The 21,728-nt window shown below is 41.0% G+C and overlaps 2 protein-coding genes across 2 annotated transcripts in view; both read right to left on the reverse strand.

Moving 5' to 3' along the window:
• The window catches only part of EGFR (epidermal growth factor receptor), a 1,326,436-nt gene that overhangs the window by 110,218 nt on the left and 1,194,490 nt on the right, over window positions 1-21,728 (reverse strand). The gene's annotated exons all lie outside the window — the stretch shown is intronic.
• GLI3 (GLI family zinc finger 3) overlaps window positions 1-21,728 on the reverse strand; it is a 192,396-nt gene that overhangs the window by 13,739 nt on the left and 156,929 nt on the right. Inside the window, 2 exon segments of the mRNA XM_050330191.1 lie at window positions 833-997; window positions 1,159-1,308. Of these exon segments, the coding sequence (XP_050186148.1) occupies window positions 833-997; window positions 1,159-1,308 (315 nt within the window).

The following is a 21,728-nucleotide window of genomic DNA, read 5'->3' on the forward strand; positions in this document are numbered from 1 at the left end:
CTGAAGAGATGCTGCAGGGACCAGGGGACTGGAAGAAGATGAATGCTCCCAGGAGATCTGCCAGCCCTAGTGCATGCCTGAGGTAGACCTGACAGACAGCCAGACAAGGATACAAGCCTTTTGTAAATGGATCTAGCTGCTATGGTGTGTCCTGCCCTTCCAGTACTCCTAGGTTTAGGCGAGAGGTGAAGGAGTATAGGGACAGGTCAAGGAGGAGAGACTGAGTTCTGAGAGGGGAGGTTGAGATGATATGGCTCCTTCTGTAATCTGAAGTGGGGCAGTAAAACAGGGACAATGCAAGAAGATGGTGTGACTCCTGAAAGAGGAGCCAGCAGTAACAGGAAACACACAGTATTAAAGAGGTGTTAATGCCGAGAGTTAGAGAAACAGTTGTGACTGCCACAGCTGGTTTGTTTAAGAAAGATCAAATTCCCTGTTCTGCATTCCTAGTCCATCAGGATGGAAAAAGAGAGTGAAAGAGCCCAGAGAAAAGTAAAAGGTATAAATCAGAACTTATAGGGCAACCCACCTTTCCAAACACTGGAGAACATGACTGTTTGCAGCAGCCCATAGGATGCTGTGAGATGCTGGGGAAGCTGCATCCCACCAGACATCTGGTGTCACCACCCACACAGGCACTTATAAGAAAGACCCATGGCCTCTCCAGGTCTGTATGACACATTGTGCTGGTAAGAGCCATCTAGAACTCACATTCCTTTCAGGTCGATGAGGGTTTCTGTGCCTGCCCTCTGCAATACATTGCTATGACCACACTGTAAGTCTCTTCACTGACAAATGTTATTGTTAACATTTTGGAGCTGTGCTTACTTACCTCATTGGAATGAGTCCTGTTTTGGTGCTTGGCCCTGTCGGATGCATTGGAGAAAGCTTTGTTGCAGCCTTCGTGTTCGCACACATATGGTTTCTCTCCAGTGTGAGATCTCAAGTGCGTTTTCAAGTTTTCTAGCCTGGAGTAGGCCTTTGTACAACCTTCAAACTGCATACAAGAAATAAATCTGGATTAGTTTTAAACTCTGGACTTGCAAGAAATGGTAAAATCTGCCTTATACAAGTTTAGAAACTTTTCAAGTCTTCATAACCTTGTCCAATGTAGTTTTGATTTGGCAGATTTTAATTTTACTCAGGCCATTTACTCACAGTGCATTTGTGTGGCTTTTCCCCTGTATGTCTCCTCATGTGGACCACCAGCATATACTGGGCTTTGAATGGTTTCTGCTCCCGGGAACAGTCCAGCCATCGACACACAAACTCTTTCTTCTCCCCATGTATATGGTCATTGTTGATGTGCTGTTCAGGTAGAAAAGAGATTACAGTTTAACAGAAATGTAACAGCAGCAGCAGCCTTACTGTAACTTTACATTGGAAGAGCACTGAATACTCAGGTGTGACCCAGGACCCTGCAGCACCAAAAGAATAAGAAGGTCATCTGCACTCCCAAGTGATCACAGGGTTCAAATTATAGATCCCACTGGAAGTCTGCTAAGGTCTATGAATCTGTTTCTACTGACACCAACAGGTTTTGGATCAGGCCTCAGGGATACAGGTTGATAAATGGATCTTAGATAATCTCATGCACAGTTCCACTTGAGTGATTCATATTGAGTACCGCTTTTTTAGAGCAGGGGAGCCTTACTTAAGAGCCTTTCAACATAAACAATGTTTTCAAAATCAGGCCTTTAAAAACATGTCATCCAATCTGAAAAATCAACAGAACTGCTAAACCAAGTTTCCACCCAAATTTTTAACTCACCCTCCTTTACCCATCTTTTCTTTCAGTAAATGTATTGTGTTAGTGTACAGGTTGTGGCAGGGAAAACAAACCCCTACACACTGTGAAAAGAAGCTCTGAGCACCTAAGCACACATCAAGTCAGCTTTTGCCATTGCCAGGTCTGTCTCTGAAAGTCTCTGGGAGGGACAGCTGCCCTAGCCCTGCTGACTCACAGGCATACCTTGCTGTGGTCAGTGTCATCTGCATGAACATATCCAGAGGCAGGACAGGGCTCTGTACCTTGTACTCTTCCATAGAAGTAGTTTGCTCTGCTCATTTCAGTAAGATCCCGCTCAGGAGAGCATTTAAACCTGGATTTAGTTCACTCTGATTGTACTTCTGAGAAGAACTGGGCAGACAAAGCAGGGCCAGCCTCAAAATTGGTTTGGTTTTTTAAAGGTTTGACTGTTTGAACTTTTTTGCACTGCTTCAGAAAACAAACAAAAAAGAAAACTACACCAGGACTTTCAAAGTTTTTTTCCAATAGGAACTATCTGACTCATCCTTCTGGATTCTTGGAGAAACCCTTCCCCTCTACCATACTTCCTCTCTGTGCCACTAGATGGCCGCATTTCTCAGCGAATGAGCTTATTCCCACTAAGGTACTGGACAAAATCCTTCCCGAGTTTATATTTGATCACAGCACAGGGATGAAATCTATATCTATTCCATAATGGGCTCACAGAAAATTCCGGCCATACAGACTCTAAGTAGTTCATACTGGAACACAAAGAAGATAATCTGAATCTTTTCTGAAGTCTTGAAATCAATCAGAAAACCAAATAAAATCACTTATGTTCATAATTATGTACCATCGCCGTGGCACACAGATGTACACTGCCCATAAAAGATGACAGCTCTTTTTCTTTTTCTGAAACTTTATTGCCATTTCTGAAAAGTTGTGATGGGGCCCAGAATGCATGAACAGAGCAGATGTACTGGACAACATACAACCTGTAATCTGCAGGAGTTTATGTTTCAAGTGCAGATCTCTAGTTCATTCACACTACACAAGCCCATACCAGAAGCACACACATGCCCTGTGAAATGGCATCAAAAGAGTACAATGATGTTAATTTGGACTCTCTTCTTAAAAGAGAAAGAAAGAACAGGACAAAACTCAATGCATTCAAGTAATTCTTGGCTAAATCTCTCTGTAAACATTACGGACTGTGTATTACTTGATTAAACCTACACAGCCACAAGGGGGATAAAACTTGAGTATGTGACACAGGCTTTCTATTTAATACAAAACCCTCAAAGCTGGTTCAATCAATTCACAACAGCACCTCCTTTTACCTCCTGCTGTGTGGACACTCAGGCACCATGGAGGCTCTTTCAGAGGAATTCTCTATAGGATGGGTTTTCTCTTTGTCCTTGAAAATTATCTTGTTCCTTGCCCTCCAGACCTCTAGCCTTTAGCAGCTGACCTTTCTCATGGGTATAAAACTCCTTTCCTCACTCCCTCCCCAGTCCAGGCTCACTGCAGCAGGTGACAAAGCTGGCCAAGGGCAGTGACTTGATCATTTGCCTCTCTCCATCAGTCCACTGTCTCACCTGTCAAGTATCTTGTGATAACCCTCTGGTGTTTCACAACTGTATCCCTCCATACTCATTTGCCCTGCTCTCTTATCCTGTTAATCCTTTCCTGCTCCCTCTGGTCTTTCTACAATCAAACCCCTCTTTGTACTGTTTTCCCTCACTGCTTTGATGCTCCAAGTGGCCCCTGAGAACTCACCTGCAAATCCATCTCATTCTCATTCAACCCTCTAAGGATCCTCACCTTTAGGGGAAACCTGGAAGAAATGAGCCCATGATCTGCTAACCTGGGTAATTTATTTAGCTCTCAGGTAAGAAGCTCAATTGCTTTTTGCAGAGGGGTGATACTTAAGCAGACCTAGAAATGTGCCCAAATATTGAAAGGCTGGTCTGGAAGACACTTGCTAGACATAAAATCAGCACAAGAGGCCAACTGTAGAAACTAGCAGTGCTCTCAGGTAAGGTAATTTACAGTATTCATAACCCTGAGCATACAGGGTCAGGTTCAAACACCCTCAGTTGCCCAAGTTATGATGTGAAAACAAATCAGTCATTGGCTACAGACACATAGGCAGAACTACACAAATACAAACCAGGAACTAAATCTACACTGGGATTTTTTACCATTATAATTTGCCAGAAAGAATGTGCAATATTTGTGACATGTTTAAAGGAAGAGGGAGGTTCTTCGTGCAAACAACAACAATTAGAAAAGTTCAGAAGTTTGTGAACTCTAGCATTCAGGTTCTTTGACTCAGATAATTACCTTTGGATTTTGCACGGTGTTTTTGGCTCCCTGATCTCTATTATGAGAGGGAATGAACAGTTTTGAGCTTGTAAAACAAAGAACAGTCAGGAATAAGAGTATTATGCAAAGCAGAAGCTTTGGTACAGTACAATAAGGATTTAGAGGGTTTCAATTTATAATCTGTTTGTAACCTTATTACACCCATGAAATGTCACATTCCAGGGACTAGATCAGAAGGATTTTTTTTTTCCTGGTGAAATTGAATTTTGATGCAGTTTCAGGGTGTGAAAAGGCTTTTCTTTTAATTTTGTGGGCCCAAACCTGCAAGTTTTACTTACGTTCGTAATCCTTATTACAGTAAATAGGCGCATGAAAGCCAATGATATTACTCCCTAGTGTCAGGTCTGCTAACATAAGGCTCTGAAGCACCAGCTCTGTCTTATTAAGAATTTCTGACCTGAAAAAAAGTCCCCATTAAACACTGGAATTCTACAAGCTATCTCCCATTGCACACAGCTCCAAAAAGCTGCTAAACAGGGGTCATTTGCAGAATACCAGTCACTTTCATGCCACTTCAATGCTCATTACCAATCCTCAGTTTGTCCTGGCTCATTTTCTTTTCTTTAAAAAATGTTTTTATTATTGTCCAGCTCCAAAACACCCTAAAATGAACAGAGGGAACTGACCTAAATACTGATTTTGGGCTCAGAATGACCTGGCTTTGAAAGAGGAAGCTGTGAGATGGATTTCAATTCCAGAGCATAAAGCCCTACCAAATTAACTGAAGTCAAAGCTGAAGTTTGCCTGTCATCTCTACTAGGCAAGTTAAAAAAACAGAAGTAATGGGGAGCTCAACCCACAGTATCCCAGAACCATAAATGCTTACATGGTAAGAAATACTACTGAAAAAGGGAACACCTTAAATCATTCATGTTCTCATATAATCCATACCCACTGTATGTGTAATTTCATATTGAAGCAGATGAGGTGATGTGACACTGGAGCCAGGATCTGCAATAGTGTTCCATTTCCCTCCTTCACGTGTGTTTTTAGAAGAAAGGAGAATCTAAGCCTATCCTAGCTGACTGCTTGGTACCCATTATTCAATACATAAACAAAGGCCAAACGTGCTCTCACAGTGGTCAAACAGCAGCAGGACAACCTCTCCATACCCGTGGAAAAAGTTAGGAAGAACAGGAAAAAAATGTCACTGCAACTGAGATTGCATTTGAAAGCAAAGTCTTATTTGGTGGCTAGAGCAGAATACATTGGGAAAATCTCCCGATTATGGTTTCTAACCTAAACACACTACCTGGGAGATAACTGGGAAGAGACCATGCTGTATTGGTATAATGTGGTAAGTTAGAGGCAGAGTGGAATGCATATCCCCATTGCAAAAATTTGATTTAATTTCAGTTACACAATGAAAATTTCAGACTTTTATCTTCTCACAGTTGTTTTCCGTATTTTAAAAAATTTAAAAGGAGGTGCTAAATAACTTCTCACTAAATCTCATTACTAATATCAAGCAGAAGCAGTGTTTAAGCCACCTTCTAGCACAAATCTTCCCCCAGCATCACAGAAAGTCCCTCAAACCAGCAGAACCATGGCATTTGATGCGTAGGAGACAAAGCGCAAAAGGCAAAGAGGCATTGCAGTGGAGCGGCTGCTAAACACAGGTCATCCTGCAGCTGCACGAGAAAGTTGAGGAGCCCACGGGCTGCAGAGAGGAAATGTGCGGAGACTGTGTCCGGCAGTAACAGACTGGATAGCTCTGAAGCTACTTTGGAAGGTGATTAGCCATCCTTGACCTGCAAGTCCTGCAGGGAACACTTATTTCTGTGCTTTGCATAGGGAATATAGATTTGTCCTTAAGCCCACATACAGTTAAAAACAGGAGGAGGTTTCCTGGTCATCAGGCCCATCCCCCTGTTATGGCAAACCCCACCACACATAATCCTAGTCACAAATAGAGCAAGCTTCATCTTCTAAGTACGCTGGTGATCAGCTCCCTCTGGTCCCAGTGGAAGGCTCTTCTAGGAACTCACTCCTCTGCTGGTTAGCAACTAATTTCTAGCTTCGATTTATTCATAGGCAATTTATATTCATTTGTTCTTGTGCCAACACTATCCTTTAGCTTAAACAGCTCTGCTTCTCTGCAGAGCATTTAGTTCTCTCTCTTCCCCACCCTAACTAACTGGCAGACAGCACTGTCCTTTCTGTCTTCATTGGCTGGATTAAATAAACTAGTTCCCTCCCGTCTTCTCTATGATGACCAAGTCCTCATTCCCCTTCTTACTCTGCTTTGGCTTGAGGTGTGGAAGTTCCTGTGTCCTGTCTGTGGTTTTGTTCCCAGGTTCCCCGGTGCCCCTTTGGAGACTGTATTAGTCTATCCCTCTCCTGTGGTTCTCTCAGCCTCTTCACCTGCTCTAATACAACTTCAACCTTCTTGACCAGAATAGTGTGAAGTACACCAGAGCTCTCCAGACTTGCTGTAACAGAATTCAAACTTCACTGTCACCACTTACAGGTGTAAGTACAGATCTGTCATTTGTTTTAGACTTGAGACTATTACCAGAGCCTCTGAGTACCTCTAATCTTGTGAACACGACCCTTCCAATAACAAATCTCAGGAAACAGTATCTTCTACCATGGCCACATTAGAGGCAGAGACTTAAGATCCAGGAAAGCTAAAGCCCACATGCATAGAAGCATTCAGATCTCTGATTCCCACTAAAAGTAGTCACTTGTTCATACTTCTGGGGTTCTTGAACTACACAGCTTCCTGAGATAGCTGAGTGATTGTAAAAAGAATATCAGCATTCAGAAAAGTGACAGGGCCGCACTTAAGCAAGTACCCACATTTCCCAGCTCCCCAGGGATGCAATACACGACTCATCACTGCTCCTTGTTACCATTTTAGGTAGTCAGGCAACTGAGAGATGACATCAGGCAGGCATCCCTACCATCTCATTAACATCTCGATAAAGATTGACTCCATGATCCACAGCAAGATGAACAGACAAAAGCATTGTAAAGAAGTAAGGATATAAAGGAGGTCCTGGTGAGCCAGGAAATACCCTATGACAAAAGAAATCTCATTGTGAGGAAGAAAAAAAAATGCATCTCCATGGAGTGAAATCCCCAGCAGACTTTTCAGACACATTCCAATCACTGCAATCAAGTCTCTCTCTAACCTCTGAGACTCTCTGTTAGAAAAATGCAAACATTTTAATTTCCTCTTATCTGATGGAAAATAGGTATGGATCCTGGCTGCCCTTCCCTTTCTACAGATCATTTGCAGGCTCAACAAGGCTAAACAGCCACAAGAGACCAATGTCTCCTCCCTGCTGCTCAAGTTGATAGTACACTTTTGACCCCGTGTCCTTAGGGTAGCATAAGTACTTAAGCCATTTTTAGTTCCTGAGACAGAAGAAGCTCTTAAGCTGCTCTAAGCCTTTATAGTGGCATAAATGTTTAAGCTGGTTGCTGTTTCTAAAGCCAAGTCGAAGCTATAGCTGTACATGAAGAACTTTGCAGTTCTGCATAGGCACATGCCTGTGGAGAAGCTCAGATAACTATCTCCAATCCTGCTTCCTTTCCTTTGGATGCATTTATTATAATGTTATTCTATTAGAGTTCTCGCGGTTGTCTTTCATACTTTATGGAAGACTTAAGAAATGCTCTTGTGACAGATCTCTACTAATGCTGGTTAGCAACATGACAATTTATACAATTTGCTGATCTGGCCCAAAGCAAGTCAGTGCCTCCACAGTCTTGGCACCTTTGCTAAAATGGAATGCCTACAGTTAGGATCAGTTGGATCTTAAAAGCAGTACACAGCAATTTCCTTTGTGTATAATGAATACACTAAATACTCTGTCTGCACACTGCACTCCTCACCTCACAGTGTTTGATCTTGTCACTCAATCTCAATTTTAAAAAATTTTCCACTATTAACAAATTAAGGCCCCTGCTCCCCCTAGGTTTGGCCACAATTGTAAACCTAAATAATGGTAAAACTGGTGGCATACCACTTTTCATAACCAGATATTTGGGGGTTCCATGGGAGATTACAAGAAGAGAGAGATAAATAATAACCAACAGAAACAAGTGATGCACAAGACCCTTGCTCACCACCTGTTCACTGATGCACAGCACATCCCTGAGCAGCTATCAGTGCATCCCATCAAACTTCTCCCAGTTTATGTACTGAGCATGAGGTTCTGTGGTACAGAATATCCCTTTGGCCAGCCCAGGTCAGATGTTCCCGGCTGTGCACCCTCCCAGCTTCTTCTGCACCTGCTCCCTGGCAGACCATGGGAAACCAAATAGTCCTTTACTCAGGGTAAGCACTGCTCAGCAACAACTAAAACAAATTCTCATACTGACTCCAAAAGATAGCATGTACCAGCTACTATGATGAAAATTAGCTCTATCCAAGCCAGACGCAGGACAAAAGGATGCTAAAATAATATACTACAAATATTTGTAACTCCAGTGTGACTAAAATGTCTTATTAAGAAAGGTTAAATCACTACATAAAGTTTCAGCTAAAAAGCTGGTTATTTCAAATAGGATTGAAGTATGTGGAAAACGAGAAATATAACTTATTTTACACTATTTTACAAATTTAACATATGAATTCCGTGTCCATGGCTGTAAATACTTAGTTATAAGTGCATATATTCACTCAGCACTCCAGCTGAATTTATGTCTGAAGTTCATTTATTATTTTGCTGTTATTTATTATTATGCTGTTCTGGACACTCATTTCTGTTCCTTAAGAACTGGCAATAGCAGTTTATGAATAAAAAGAGGGATCAAAATTAGAAGCCTAAGTCAACTGAAAAATTATGATGATTTATCACTTGGGACAACCCATGTAAGTAGATGGACAGGGATGACAGGCACAAGAGAAGGGCAGCACAGAAACCAATGGGTGGAAGAGAGGATAGAAACATTAAGAAAGGAGGACTCCAGTGTCTGAGGGAATATTCCCATACGAAGGGTAGACAGGAGGGAACCTCAGAGATATTGCAACAAACAGTTGGGGTCAACAGCTGTCTTGGACCAGCACAGCTGCCACTGCTGAGTTTACAGTCATATTTAAAAACTTAGCAAAGATCTGGGGTCAGTGTAACACATGGAAAGAGACTGTCCTAGTCTCATGGGGCATTCCATGCTTCATGGGGAAGGAAGGAAGTCACAAAGAGTGAGAGCACTCAAACTAATAATAATTAATGAATTTCTGCATTTTGTGTTTACTATAAGCCTGAGCATGGGTCATCTTTCTGCCTCAAATACTGTTTAACCAAGTCATGGTGAATCAAATTATTTTTTACAGAAGTCTTGTTCTCTAAATGCAAAACTATACTACTAATAAATAGGACTATGCTCATTCAAAGGACACAACTCAACAAGACTCTCTTCTTTTCACCTCCCTGTTTCAGCTGAATATACAGGCCTTACTATGTTTTTCTCATCTTTCTGCCTCAACAACAGCAATAACAGTTCTCAATCCCTCTGTTAAAAAAAAAAGACATTTTCTTTCTGCTTCCCCTTTTGTTCTCTTGCAATAAATTCTGTAGTTGTCTTTGTTGCCTATCAATAGGTTAAACATATCCAACTTGTATGTTTAAATGCTAAAGATGGAGAAGTCCCCAAGGATACGTCAATCATTGGCTCTTGTACAAAGAAAATACTGTATTTTGCTCAGAAGAGCTTTCTGTGGCAATTTAAACACAGTGAGACAGACACAATATCCTGGAGAGAGGAAAACCTGCCTTATTACATTCCTGACCCAAGAGAAAGGATCTGCCCTTAGGACATAAAGAGAATCAGTGGGAGGGAAAAAAAAAAAGTTATCTAATCCTAAAAATAAAGACAGTGTTTCATAATACAGCATGACCTTCTTTTAATCTCTGATATAGTAGTTATACAGTATGGATGTGATATAATACCAACAGGGCAAACACAGCTTGCTCCTCAGGCTGGGAACTGACTCCCTCAGCCTGTATCTGTTTCCAGGTTTTGGACAGCTTTTTGGTAGGCTCTGGAATATTCTGTGAAGTGAATGGAACTTATGGGATATTGCAGGGATTCTTTCCCAATAAGATCACATCTTGTTCTTGTTTCATTTTATATATATATATGTTCATATATACAGTACAGTTAAGTCTCTTAGTGGCAAAATGGAGCTCCACCAAGGGCAGCATTTTACAGCTCTACCTTGATTTCCTGTGTCAGAGTATGCAGCTATAAAGCTGCTAAACCTGAAAATTTAATAAATGACATTCTGCCAGAACATCAACATAAATGTTGTGGACAATAATCATTCCACTTTTACAGTGGTATGAAAGATGTTTTGATGACTCTTAGCTTTGTTTCTTCTCTGATGTTTCTTCTGTAACTCTGTCTAAAATCAAGTGCCTTATCTTTCTTGAAGCTTGCATTCTTGTACTGCTAGCTTGGAGGTTAATAGGTAAAGCTGGTATGTTACAGGAATTCCAGCTTTCTTTATTTATTTTTTTTTTCCAGCTATATGGAAGTAATTTTTCAATATGTGCTGCTGTGATAACTGGGCTTTACCAGCTCCTCCAGCACTGATGCCTTAGTTCAAACAAGGTATCCCAGCTTCCATATTTTTGCAATGCTAAAAAAATCCCAAAGCCTCCACTTCTCTCTTCAAGCACCTGTCCAATCTGTGACCTCCCAAGGACAGGCTAATCACATTTTCGCAACAGAGAGGTGAAGAAACTGACAGTGGAAACCGCAAGCCAAATGCTCAAATCAAGTGTTCTCTAAAGGGAAAGTTTTGGTCAAGTCTTTGCCCTCCAAGGATAAGCCCTCCTGTCCTGAGAACAGCTGAAGCAGGGAAAGATGCAGCAGGGTTACAAGAGGATGACAAATTCCGTGGGGCACTGAGAAGAACAAACCCCTGCACTGCTCCTGGAAGAGTACAAGGGGCTAACCACAAGCTGACCACTCCTGGTATTTCTCCCATCACCTTTTCCTACCTGTCTTCTGTCTGCATTAATTCCCAGCTCTGGCTGCCCTCTCAGTTGCCTCTGCCACAGTGTACCCTGTGCCCAAATCCTGCAGGTTGCATTACACGCTCCACATCACTGTGTGTACGCTGGTAAACTCTCCTCAAACTTCAGCTCACTCCAGTATCTTTCTTGGTGTAAATTGTGTGTTTTTGAACACAGACTGAAAGCTGCGTGGAGCATGTAAACTACTGTACAAACAGCATGAAAGCCTTTTGCTGCAGGGTGTTTCCTTTGCAAAAGGCAACCTTACAAGTAGAATCCTTTTACAACTTTCAACTTCACCAAGACTTCAGCAACGCACAGACATCACTTTTACAAAAATAATCTTATGTATCTATGTTTGGCTCACTTTTACTTTGGGGTTTTGGTCCTCAAATTACATTCACATTTTACCTGTCTTCTATATAAATGTCACATGAGACAAATTTAGGGCAATTTGGTGCCTGTAGAATAAACCAAGAGACCCAAGGCAGACTAACAAGGAGAAAAGCAGAGGGAGAAAAAATACAGGTGAAATGTGCAAGAGTAATGGAGAATTCAAACTTTGCTCAAAAGGCCAGGGCTGGAAGAAGAAACTCAAAAAAGGCCATTTGCTTCTGCTGACTAAGTGATGAAACAATGATGTTGTTCTTTACAATGCAATAGCAAATGAATGTGGTCTTCTCCCAAAACCTATACACCCTAACCCTGCACTGATGATCTTCAGCTTCTTCTACCTGCCTTTCTTTCATTCTTCTCCATCACACATGCACAAAAGTTACCCCAACAGGCTTTCTGAGAGGTGGCTACAGGCAAAAATTTTACAGCTTGAGCTGCAGGAAGGACTCCTGCCTTCAGGAAACAGCTCTACAGCGTGACTGCAAGGAGGTGCAATGCCTGTTCAAGCCATAAGCTCACAAGAGAGGAGATCTGCATTGCAAAGAGTTCCACACTCCCCACAAATCCCTTATAAATTCCTCTTTCAAACTAGTCAAAGCAACAGCGCACAAACAAGGGAGGGTTTTCCTACAGTTGAATGGGGAAGAGGTGAAAGACTGGCCTGTAACCAAACATCTGCCCTTCACTGGTTCTGAGTTTGCCTATGAATGCTGCCTACAAAATGTACTGTCTAATACCTTCTAGGAGTGACTGAATAAGGAAGGATAGAAAACCACCTGAGGCTCAACTTCAAAATTTTCTGCTTCATGATCTTTGCATTTAAGGATAAAAATTGATTTTATGTATAACTGCTACAGAATTTCCAGGAAAACCATGTTAAAATACTCCCTCACAGGCAGTATTCAATGTGAGCAATGGCTGACTTTCTCCCTTACAAATCTGGACTAACATACAGCTGTGTACAATCTTTAACAAAAACATACATGAAAAGTAGGTCTTACCTTAGAAAAAGAACCAGAAAAACTTGAACAGCCTGACACTTAGCACTGATACAGATGTTAGCGTAACACACTTTAAAGCATATATGGATTTTTCTCACTGGCAAAGAAAGATCACAGAGAACTCCTGCCAGCACACATGAGAAGGAAGTAATCACAAAGAGGCATTATAATAAAGTAGTTCATCCTATTTGCAAATAGTATGAAGAATGAAAATGCTGTCCTGGTCTTGAAAGAAGCCCACTAGCACATACAAGCAGAACTAAATACTTTGGATGTTTTCCCACATTTCTGTAGAAGACAGAAAACTATAGGCCTCCTTCCTGCCACCATAACTCATTTGACTTCAATGGAAATCAGACCTGCTGTATATATTAAAACTGAAATTAACTATTCTCCCCCCATATTGTTTGGCTTTGATAAATTCCAGCCACTGCTCCAAAATGCACAGATCTTGGTTCTAGGAGCTGCTCTGTTCACATGGGCTCTTATGGTAGCCTGGAGCCTATTAAATTCGATTTGGTCCAAACACACTGAGCTCCCTGCAGGAGTGGGGCTTAAGCAGCTCTTATAGTTAGTTATTGAGCTGTGGGTTCAAACCATGCTAAAAGTAATAATATTCTCCTTTAACATGGGGCACGTTCACAAGAAAATAAAATTCAAAGAGATTTTCAATCTTTACATTCCACAGCACAGACCAGGGTGGTTGGAGCCAAGAAATAAAAGCTCAGGAGTAAAAATGCCTAGAGAAAAAAAAAAAAGGAAGTAAAAAAGTACTCAGCAAAATATCCCAACAACTGGTGCACTGAATGAATGTATAACACCAGAGCTGTTTTATAAAAATTGTGAGGCTTTAACGACAAAAATCTGTTAGAATTTACACTGCCTTTCAGTGCACGTGTTTGGAAATACACTGCAAACAGTTTAGAATCAACAGACTCCTTGAGTTAAAATGTAACCATATATTACAGCAGCTTTATATGATTTTATATTAGCAGAGACAAACTGCTTAATCCCATGAGCCAATTTAGAAATCTATGAAAGGATATAGCAAGACAGAATAAAGAAAAGCTAAAAAGTACAATTTTAACAAGATTTTGAAGTCTTCAAAACTCCCAGAGTGGTACAATAGGTCATCTATCTATGCAGCAGGATTAGTAAAATACTTGATCCTTTACAAAAAAGTTAAACAACTGCCTCTTTTACTAATAATCCTGTGCTTCTGAAGGGGGGAAATAGCAAAGTAAATGTCAGATATTTAAATGGGATCTGCTTTTCAAGGTGTATTAAGAATATAGGCACTAAGCATGCAGTCAGGGTTTGCTGAACATGTACCTCCTTTAGTTTAACTTTGGACTAGATTTTTTAAAACCATGCACTTTTTTCTATTTTTAGTATTTGATTAACACTGATCCACTGAAAGAAAATATATTCCTCAGAATGATCTTCCTGTGTAAATCAGTTGGTAACTCTAATTGTTTTTAAAGAGATCCCTATGCTTATCACATGGACACATAGAAATTGTAAGATAAAAATACCAATTCTTCATCTGCAGAAAGAGACTACTGAAAACCAGGATTTCTTTTTCAATAAATGCACTTAGTGTCTCCTTATACATAAACTATGAAAGCTGCAGTTCAGATTAGGAGATAACATCAGATCCGCTTTCTGCAACGAAAGGCACAAAATACCCCTAAGAAAATGGGGAATATAGTGACTTAAAAACACACAGCTCTTTTCACAGAAACTACAAAGAAAAATTCTGGTGGTGATAAGCAATATCAAAATCTTTACTAGGCAATTTATGTTTTAACATTTGTTCCATCACAGAGGAGATCCTGGTAGAATTAATCCAGCCTCAGTGGGTGACATATGCAGCAGTGTGTTAAAGCCATGACATCACGACTGAACTGGAGAAAGTATTTGGGGTGCTTCCTCCTAACACCTCTAAGAAACATTTCTAACAAGCTTCAGCATGTGCAACAGTTTATTGCTGCTCTGAGATCTCCCTTGGAGTTTTTTTACCGGACATCCGCTTATAATTTCCCTTTTCAATCTGTGCTAGGCCCTGTTGCATCCCAGCAAATTCAGGGCTAGCAAAGGTCTCTGTCCTGTGTTAGAAGTTAATCGCCCTGCAGGCAGCAGCAGCAGCAGAGATTCACCTCTTCTTGCCATGGGATAACATTTTTTCTATCCTCTCACATATGCCATAAACAGTCCTGCATTGTAGCTAGACTAAAGACATATGTTTGAGCAGATGGAATGAAAACTGTGAAGAATTTCTTAGTAGAACATGGGGGTATCACCTAACACACTTAGAAAAGAGCCAAGGTCAATTTTTTTTCTGCCCCTGCATTCCACACACTAACTTTAATTGACCTCCAGTGAACTTACAGGTGCTTTTGGTAACTAAAAATCAATCCTAAATAGTCTGCTTTATCCCAAAGATTTGTATCTTGTCCTGTATACCACTGTGGCACCATCTGAATGGGACAGACTTTTGCTGGCAGTCAACCACAGAAGTCTTCAGCAGTAAAGGAGAGGGTAGTCCTGTAATCTTTGTAACTCTTGCTCATCCAAAAACTTACCAGAGTTGGAGCCTGGTGCCTTCAGAATGTGATATAAAACACGCTTCTTTGTTCAAGCATTTTTTTACTAACCATAAGTGTCGGAATTCCCTTGGCAATTAGTTTCCTGGCTGGTAATCCCTTTGGTCTGATCCATGCAGAGAGAGTGGTTGCACTGGAGGGAGGTGTCCAAGGCTCTGGCTTTGCAAAATGAAGTGTTCTCTTGATTTAAATTACAGTGGCCATGCCTGAAAACTTCTCACTTGCCTTGCATAATGACGTAAGCTAAGCTCACTGCTAAACACTCTTTAAACTGAGTGTAATGTAGCAAATGGTCAAATACTGCAGGCAGAGTTTTCTTGGTTATCTACAACAATATTAGGAATAGTTTAGGCACAAGAAAGATATGCAAACACTATGCCAATGGCTGTGAGATACAGAAATATACATCATATGATAATTGGCACTGAAAACAGTCTAAAGGACAAAGCTTTATTTCACTAAATTTAAGAAATCTTACACTAACAACAACAACAAAAATAACTGCATACCCATAGCATATTAAGCTTCTCTACTCTCAGCTCTTATGCAGAGGTACAGAACTTTTGTAGTAATCCTGCCTAGTGCTGGTAACTGGCAAAATAATCTACAATGCACAGTTCAGAGTTACAGGGACACCTCTTCCCTAGCAGCCAGACCGGGTGGGCTTGATCAGTTTTTTTAAGGTATTCTGAAACAAAGGGACAGAGAAGCTCCTACAAGCAGCCAAACTCTCAAACCCATTTTTGACTACGTTTCCTTTAGTTTTAAGCAAAGGCTTTCACAGGAAAACCAAAGTTGGTACCGTGCTCACATGTGCCGTGAAGACTGAGATACTATCTTTTTAATTAATTGAGCCTAAAGTAATGTGGTTTTAAGCGATGAGCTCCAATCCTGAATTCCTCAAATTAGGACGCATCAGAGGAAAGACACTTGTCCTTCACGCTCCAGAATACTAAAATAATAAAAAGCCACAAAAGCATACTGGGCCTCCCTGGATGCGTTCATGTTGTGTTGTCCTTATCTGGTGGGAATCACTGCTGAGGTAAGGTGCTAACAAGAAGCAAAGGATGGACTTATCTGTGCTGTGCTTCCCTCTGAAAATTTACTGAGTGCCTACTTGCTGCTGTTCTGCTGCTGTTCTTTCTTTTAGTGCTTTCTTGGCACATGTAGGAGAGGATAAAAGCCTAATGGGTGCAAGTGTCAGCACAATATAAATTGCTGCAACGAAAAACTTGATGCATGGTTTGGGATCTGAAAGAAGAATGTCCACCATTGTTTGTGATTATGGATCACATCACAATCTAATAGCAATTTTTATTTAATCAATAATTTCCATGCTGAACAGACAGCCCTGTTACAGAGAATCGACAAGCAGGTACTGATAGCGACAAGGCTTGTTATTAATCTTTACCCTGCCAACATTTCAACCAAACTACTGGAAAAAAGCACCACCAAGATGGATTTAGAAGTAGGTCTTTCTCTTTCTTTTCATCTCTTTCCATCTCTCTTCTTTCTTTCTTTCTTTTTCTTTCTCTTTCTCTCTTTCTTTCCCTCTTTCTTTCTTTCTTTCTCTCTTTCTTTGTCTTCCTTTTCTTTCTTTTCTTTCTTTCTCTCTCTCTCTTTCTTTCTCTCTTTCTCTGGCTTTCTCTTTCTCTCTTGGTCTCTTTCTTTCTCTTTCTTCCTTTCTTTTTCTTTCTCTTTCTCTCTCATTCTCTTTCTCTTTATCCCTTTCTTCCCCCTTTCTTTTCTTTTTAGCTATACAGCCCCATTACCCTTCTTCCTTTCCAGGTATGTAATGTTTCATACACTTCATATTCTAACTTTATTTGAAAAACCTGGGGCTTGAATTACACAAAAAGGCAATTCATATTAAGCAATTTCACAAATCAGTGAGACCTAGCCCAGTGCTGAGTGTTAGCCATTATAGGCTAATAAATCATACTTTCTCTTTGAGATGTCAATCGCCAAAGTGCTTTGTAAAAATGTTGGCATCTGTAATTCAGCGAAGCCTTTTCATCTTGAAATAAGATGCTCCAGACTGATAACAAGAATAATCCTCTCTTGATCAAAAAAAAAATCTGCATTTTACCAATTAAAGCTGCTGCCAGAAGCCAAACGGAGCAGCACTGAGACTCCACTGTAGTTTATCTCTGCTAAACACAAGGAGGGATACAGTTAGAGCTTTGTTTCATTTTCAGCTTGACTACTTTATCTCACGAAGAACTGCAGCATCTCAGCCCTGCGATACACATAAGAATGGTATATGCAGACCTCATACCTTCAGTGCAAGCCACCAGAGGACCCCCTCCTGACAAAACCACCACCCGTTCATTTTACAGGTTAGGTACTCGACACTTTGAAGAAAAGTCATGCTCACACTAAAGTTTAAGCACGGGAAATACACTAAATTACTTTTGCCATGAAAAAAGGCCCATCTGCTTTTTTTTTTTTCCTTTTTCCTTTGTTAAGAGGTTACACAAACAATAGAGACTGCAAAAACGAATCGATGCACCCTAGCCCTCTCAAAACCAAATGCAGAAGCTGTACTCACACCTCTTTAGCTTGCCTGTCCCTTTGTCCATTTATGCATGCTAATCTGACACTTTTGTCTCAGCAAAAGAACTTCCACATGCAGCTGGACCAGGACTCATATATTTCTATTATTCCCAGCATTGGTTTTCTCTGGGTAGATCTTTTGGGTAGAATATGGGTGACAAAAGTGGTGCAGAGACACATCACACCAAACACATCAAGGCAGATCTTCCACTGGTTCACCCTAATAACACAGGCAAATCACTCAACAGTAGCAAGGCATGAAAAAGTGGCACAGAAAGAACAACTCTGTCCAGGTGAATCTGCTTTGTCCTGGCCAGTTGGCTGGGACTGAAAGGTACTTGGAGTCCATGCAAAAGCCCAACCCTCCTTGTAGCTCCAAGGCAGCAAAGAAGGAGGCAGGGACTTCCCTTTTCTCTCTTCTCCATGATAATTCAACAAGAGTCAGGGGCCAAAGAGCCAACTCAGTTTGCAGCTTTACTCTTGCCTATGCATTTGTTACTCAGTCAGCATGGGCTTTCCTGGGAGAACTGGCAGTTTCTTATCCTACACTTTTCCCCAAAACTGGAAGTCACCTATGAAATATCAGTGAACCTGGAAGAGTTCACTAGCTGAACTCTCAGGCAAAATAAACACTTCCAATAAGTATGTATATCCACAAACCCCCTAAATAGTGCTGTGTGATCAAAAGCATGAACCAAGGTCAAACCCTGCTCCCTGCTACACACAGCCCTTTCCAAACCAAGTGCCCACCTACTACAGTTAGAGTGGCTAGAGTAACTTCTCAGAGCACAGGAGGAGCACTGTTCATCCCTACCACAACAGTGAAAAAAAAATGTTATTTAAAGGACATGTTATAGTTTAGCAACCTCTTTCAGGGACACCAATTCAAAGACAATGACTTTGGCAACTCATACGAACAGAATCCGTGGCAGCAGCAGGCTAACAACAAGTTTTCCTAATGCTGTGAAAGACATGCTAATTACAGAGGAATTAAAATAAAAAAATGATTACATTTCTCTCTCTAAATCCCCTCTTAATACTTCACAGATTAGAGTGGATTTATTTTTTTGTAAACCTTTCTCTATCAAAAAAGAAATACCCACTTTATTTTTTTTCCCCTTCTCCTCTGTGATTCATCAAAAGCCAGACTCTAGGCAGGGAAACTGCCGATGTGCTTGTGTAGTGGAGTGCTTAAGAAGACCTGAGCCAAAGCACAGCTGGCTTTTGGGTCAAGCCCAGAGTGAATAAGATCTCTTCACAAGGCAGCACTGATGACTTTTAACACTGCTGGAAGGCAAAGGGCACCACGGTGACTGGCGCAGAACAAGGATGTGTTGAGAAGGCAAACAGGGGCCGTGCCAGACCCTGAGGGCTACTGAGGCTCCAGAACAGCAGTGAGGTCCGTCTGTGGTTACTTAACCTTAAAACCCAACAGCACTTAGATGGTTACCTTTGATGGGGGGTTAAAGACTTGATTCATTTAAACAAGTCTGTGTTAGATACCCAGACGGAAGCCAAGAAAGGATGAACATGTACTCAAGGGTACAGATCTGCTTACTAGCTTTCCTACGCCATGTAATAAATTGCTGACCTATAAATGATTCAACCATTCTCACACAGTTCAAAACAATGGGTTCAGCAGCTTATAATCCAGCACAGTGAGGTGGTGTCTTAATTAGAACTCAGCCTTTAAACAGGCGAGTGATGAAGAGATTTCAAAATTTATGAACTTCTGGACAGATGTTTCTCATGATTATTTGCTATAATCTCTTCTCCCTTTCTCTCCTCCCCCTTGTTACCTCAAAGCAACAAAGATCAAATATACTGAAGGAATGTACAAACCGGGAAAAAAACCTTCCTATGGCACTTGCCTCTGAAACAACTTCCTGCCTTCTTCATGTTGCCATGACTTTCAGCCCAGGCTCTGGGCTTGTCTTACATGAAGAACTGATTTCTCTTGGCACAGAATTGCTTCTTCAGGTATGAGTTAGGGTCTGGACTCCAGTGAGTAAAAAATAAAATAAGATGAAGCAGAATAAAACCACCACCAAAACCCCCTTTTCTGTTGTACGTAAAACATTCTCCTTTTGTCACGAAAAAGAATTATTACTATAATGGATTTCATGTTCTTATCTACTCCTTACTCTTTTCAATTTAAAGGAAATATTTCTGAACCTTTCAAGGCAGTAGCTGTCACTGCCATGCACAATGAGACTGCGAATGGGCTGAAGCCTCTCTGTGTTACTGCGTTAGAGCCAAATAAAACTATAATCAAAATGTACTGAAAACTGCCTCTGCAAAGAAGAATTAAAAATTAAGTAAATCCCTGCACTTCTTTTGAGAACCATGCAAACTGGGATGTGTAAAAACATCCCTTTGGGGTTGCAAGGGACTTGTTTTCACAAAGTTGGGTCTTCACCTACATCACAACCAATTGGCAATCACACCTCCAGCACTCAGAGAAAAGAAACCACTAATGCAGAAAAGGATAACCTGGCTGTTAGGGCAGATGTGTGTAATTGCCTCCTTTTAGGCACAGATGCCTACTCGCACAGCTGCACCCAGCTTTGGCAGCTGGAGGCTGTTTGCTCACAGGGTAGTTTCTGCTCTTGCAAGTGGTGGGCAGTGCACAACTCCCAGGGTCACTTACAGGTCTGACACTGCTGCTAGTACTCAGGGGAACTGCTTTAATCTGGTTTACCCTCCTATTGCAGTTGGATCTTTATTGAGAGAAGAATGGTAAAGCTTTCTCCAGTCCCTACCTACAGCACTCCTATAGGAGAGGAGCTGAGAAGAAGCAGCGGGCCAAAGCAGAGGAAGCAAGACTTTCAAGTCTCTTGGCTTTGAGTGTCCTTATTTCTGGGCATCCAAAATGACCCCTGCAAAAACGCCTAATCCTTAAGAGAGTGGTGTGTTCCCCACCTCCTGATCAGTCATGTCTACAACTGTTTTGAGGTGCACAGCATTGATTAAGGCACCTCATACCACGACAGATGCTCCAAAACCTGAGCAGAGGCCAGTTGTGGGCACAGTCGAGGTTTTAGGTAGATCTCTATGGATTGCTGGTCAACTTCTGTTGAGCTGAACCAACCCTTTTCTGTACAAACAGAGAGCAAAAGCATTAAAAAACTCAAAACACGGAATTGCATGTCAGTGGTTCTTCTGGGTACCCTCAGTGCACTGCTATTACCTTGAAACAAGTGAGTACCTGAGAAATACAAGAAGATTCCCTATAGTGCAATAAGGGAGGCAGGTAGAGCAGCACAGCAGCTGCCCCAGGGAGTACTCCAGTCACTGGGGTTTTGAAAACAGGCAGGAAGACTTCAGCAAATGGAATCCTGAATGTAAGCCATTGCTGTCAGTTTAGGGCTTTTTGATCTCATCTAATCAAATGTAACAACAATGAGAGAATTTTATTGCTGTACAATTAAGGAGAAAACACTAACAAAAAACAGCTCTACAGTTCTTCAAGCATGTTTTTGAATAAAAAATAATTATCATCAAGGCTACACAGCAAGGGGGATGAGAAATAGGCAGTGCTGCGTTTTTCTGATTGCCATTGTATTAATATTTAACAATAACTTCAGTCATTTCCTTGAAGGATAATTTTCTTAAACAAACTTTTATCTTTAGTGTCTAACCCTTTTGCAATATTTTATTCTTAAACGGATTTCTGGGGGGAAAAAAAAAAGACAAACTGCAACAAAAAGCAGATTTATAAATATATACAATATCTTATTAGCTTCTGGGCACTCTAGTGCATTTATCACATATTTAAAACAAACTTGAACTCAGCTAAGCCCAATTATAATATCTTGCTGGGCAGAGAAATTAATTAAACAGCTGAATGATAAAGACCCCAGCAGCAAACTGAGGCTTTAAAATAAATAAGATTTTTTTTTTTTAATTTTTTGAGGAGAAGAAGGGAAAGAAGGAAACCTGTAATACACATTTTAAACAGTAATGTAACCAACCCTTTCAGGAGTGCAACGCACTGTAAATAAGACTACCTGGCAGGTGAATGCAGTGGCAGCTCACCAACTTTGTGCTCTGCTAA

Source organism: Myiozetetes cayanensis, unplaced genomic scaffold, assembly GCF_022539395.1.
Source record: "Myiozetetes cayanensis isolate MyiCay16 unplaced genomic scaffold, myiCay2020 scf1, whole genome shotgun sequence".
Taxonomy (NCBI): Eukaryota; Metazoa; Chordata; class Aves; order Passeriformes; family Tyrannidae; genus Myiozetetes; species Myiozetetes cayanensis.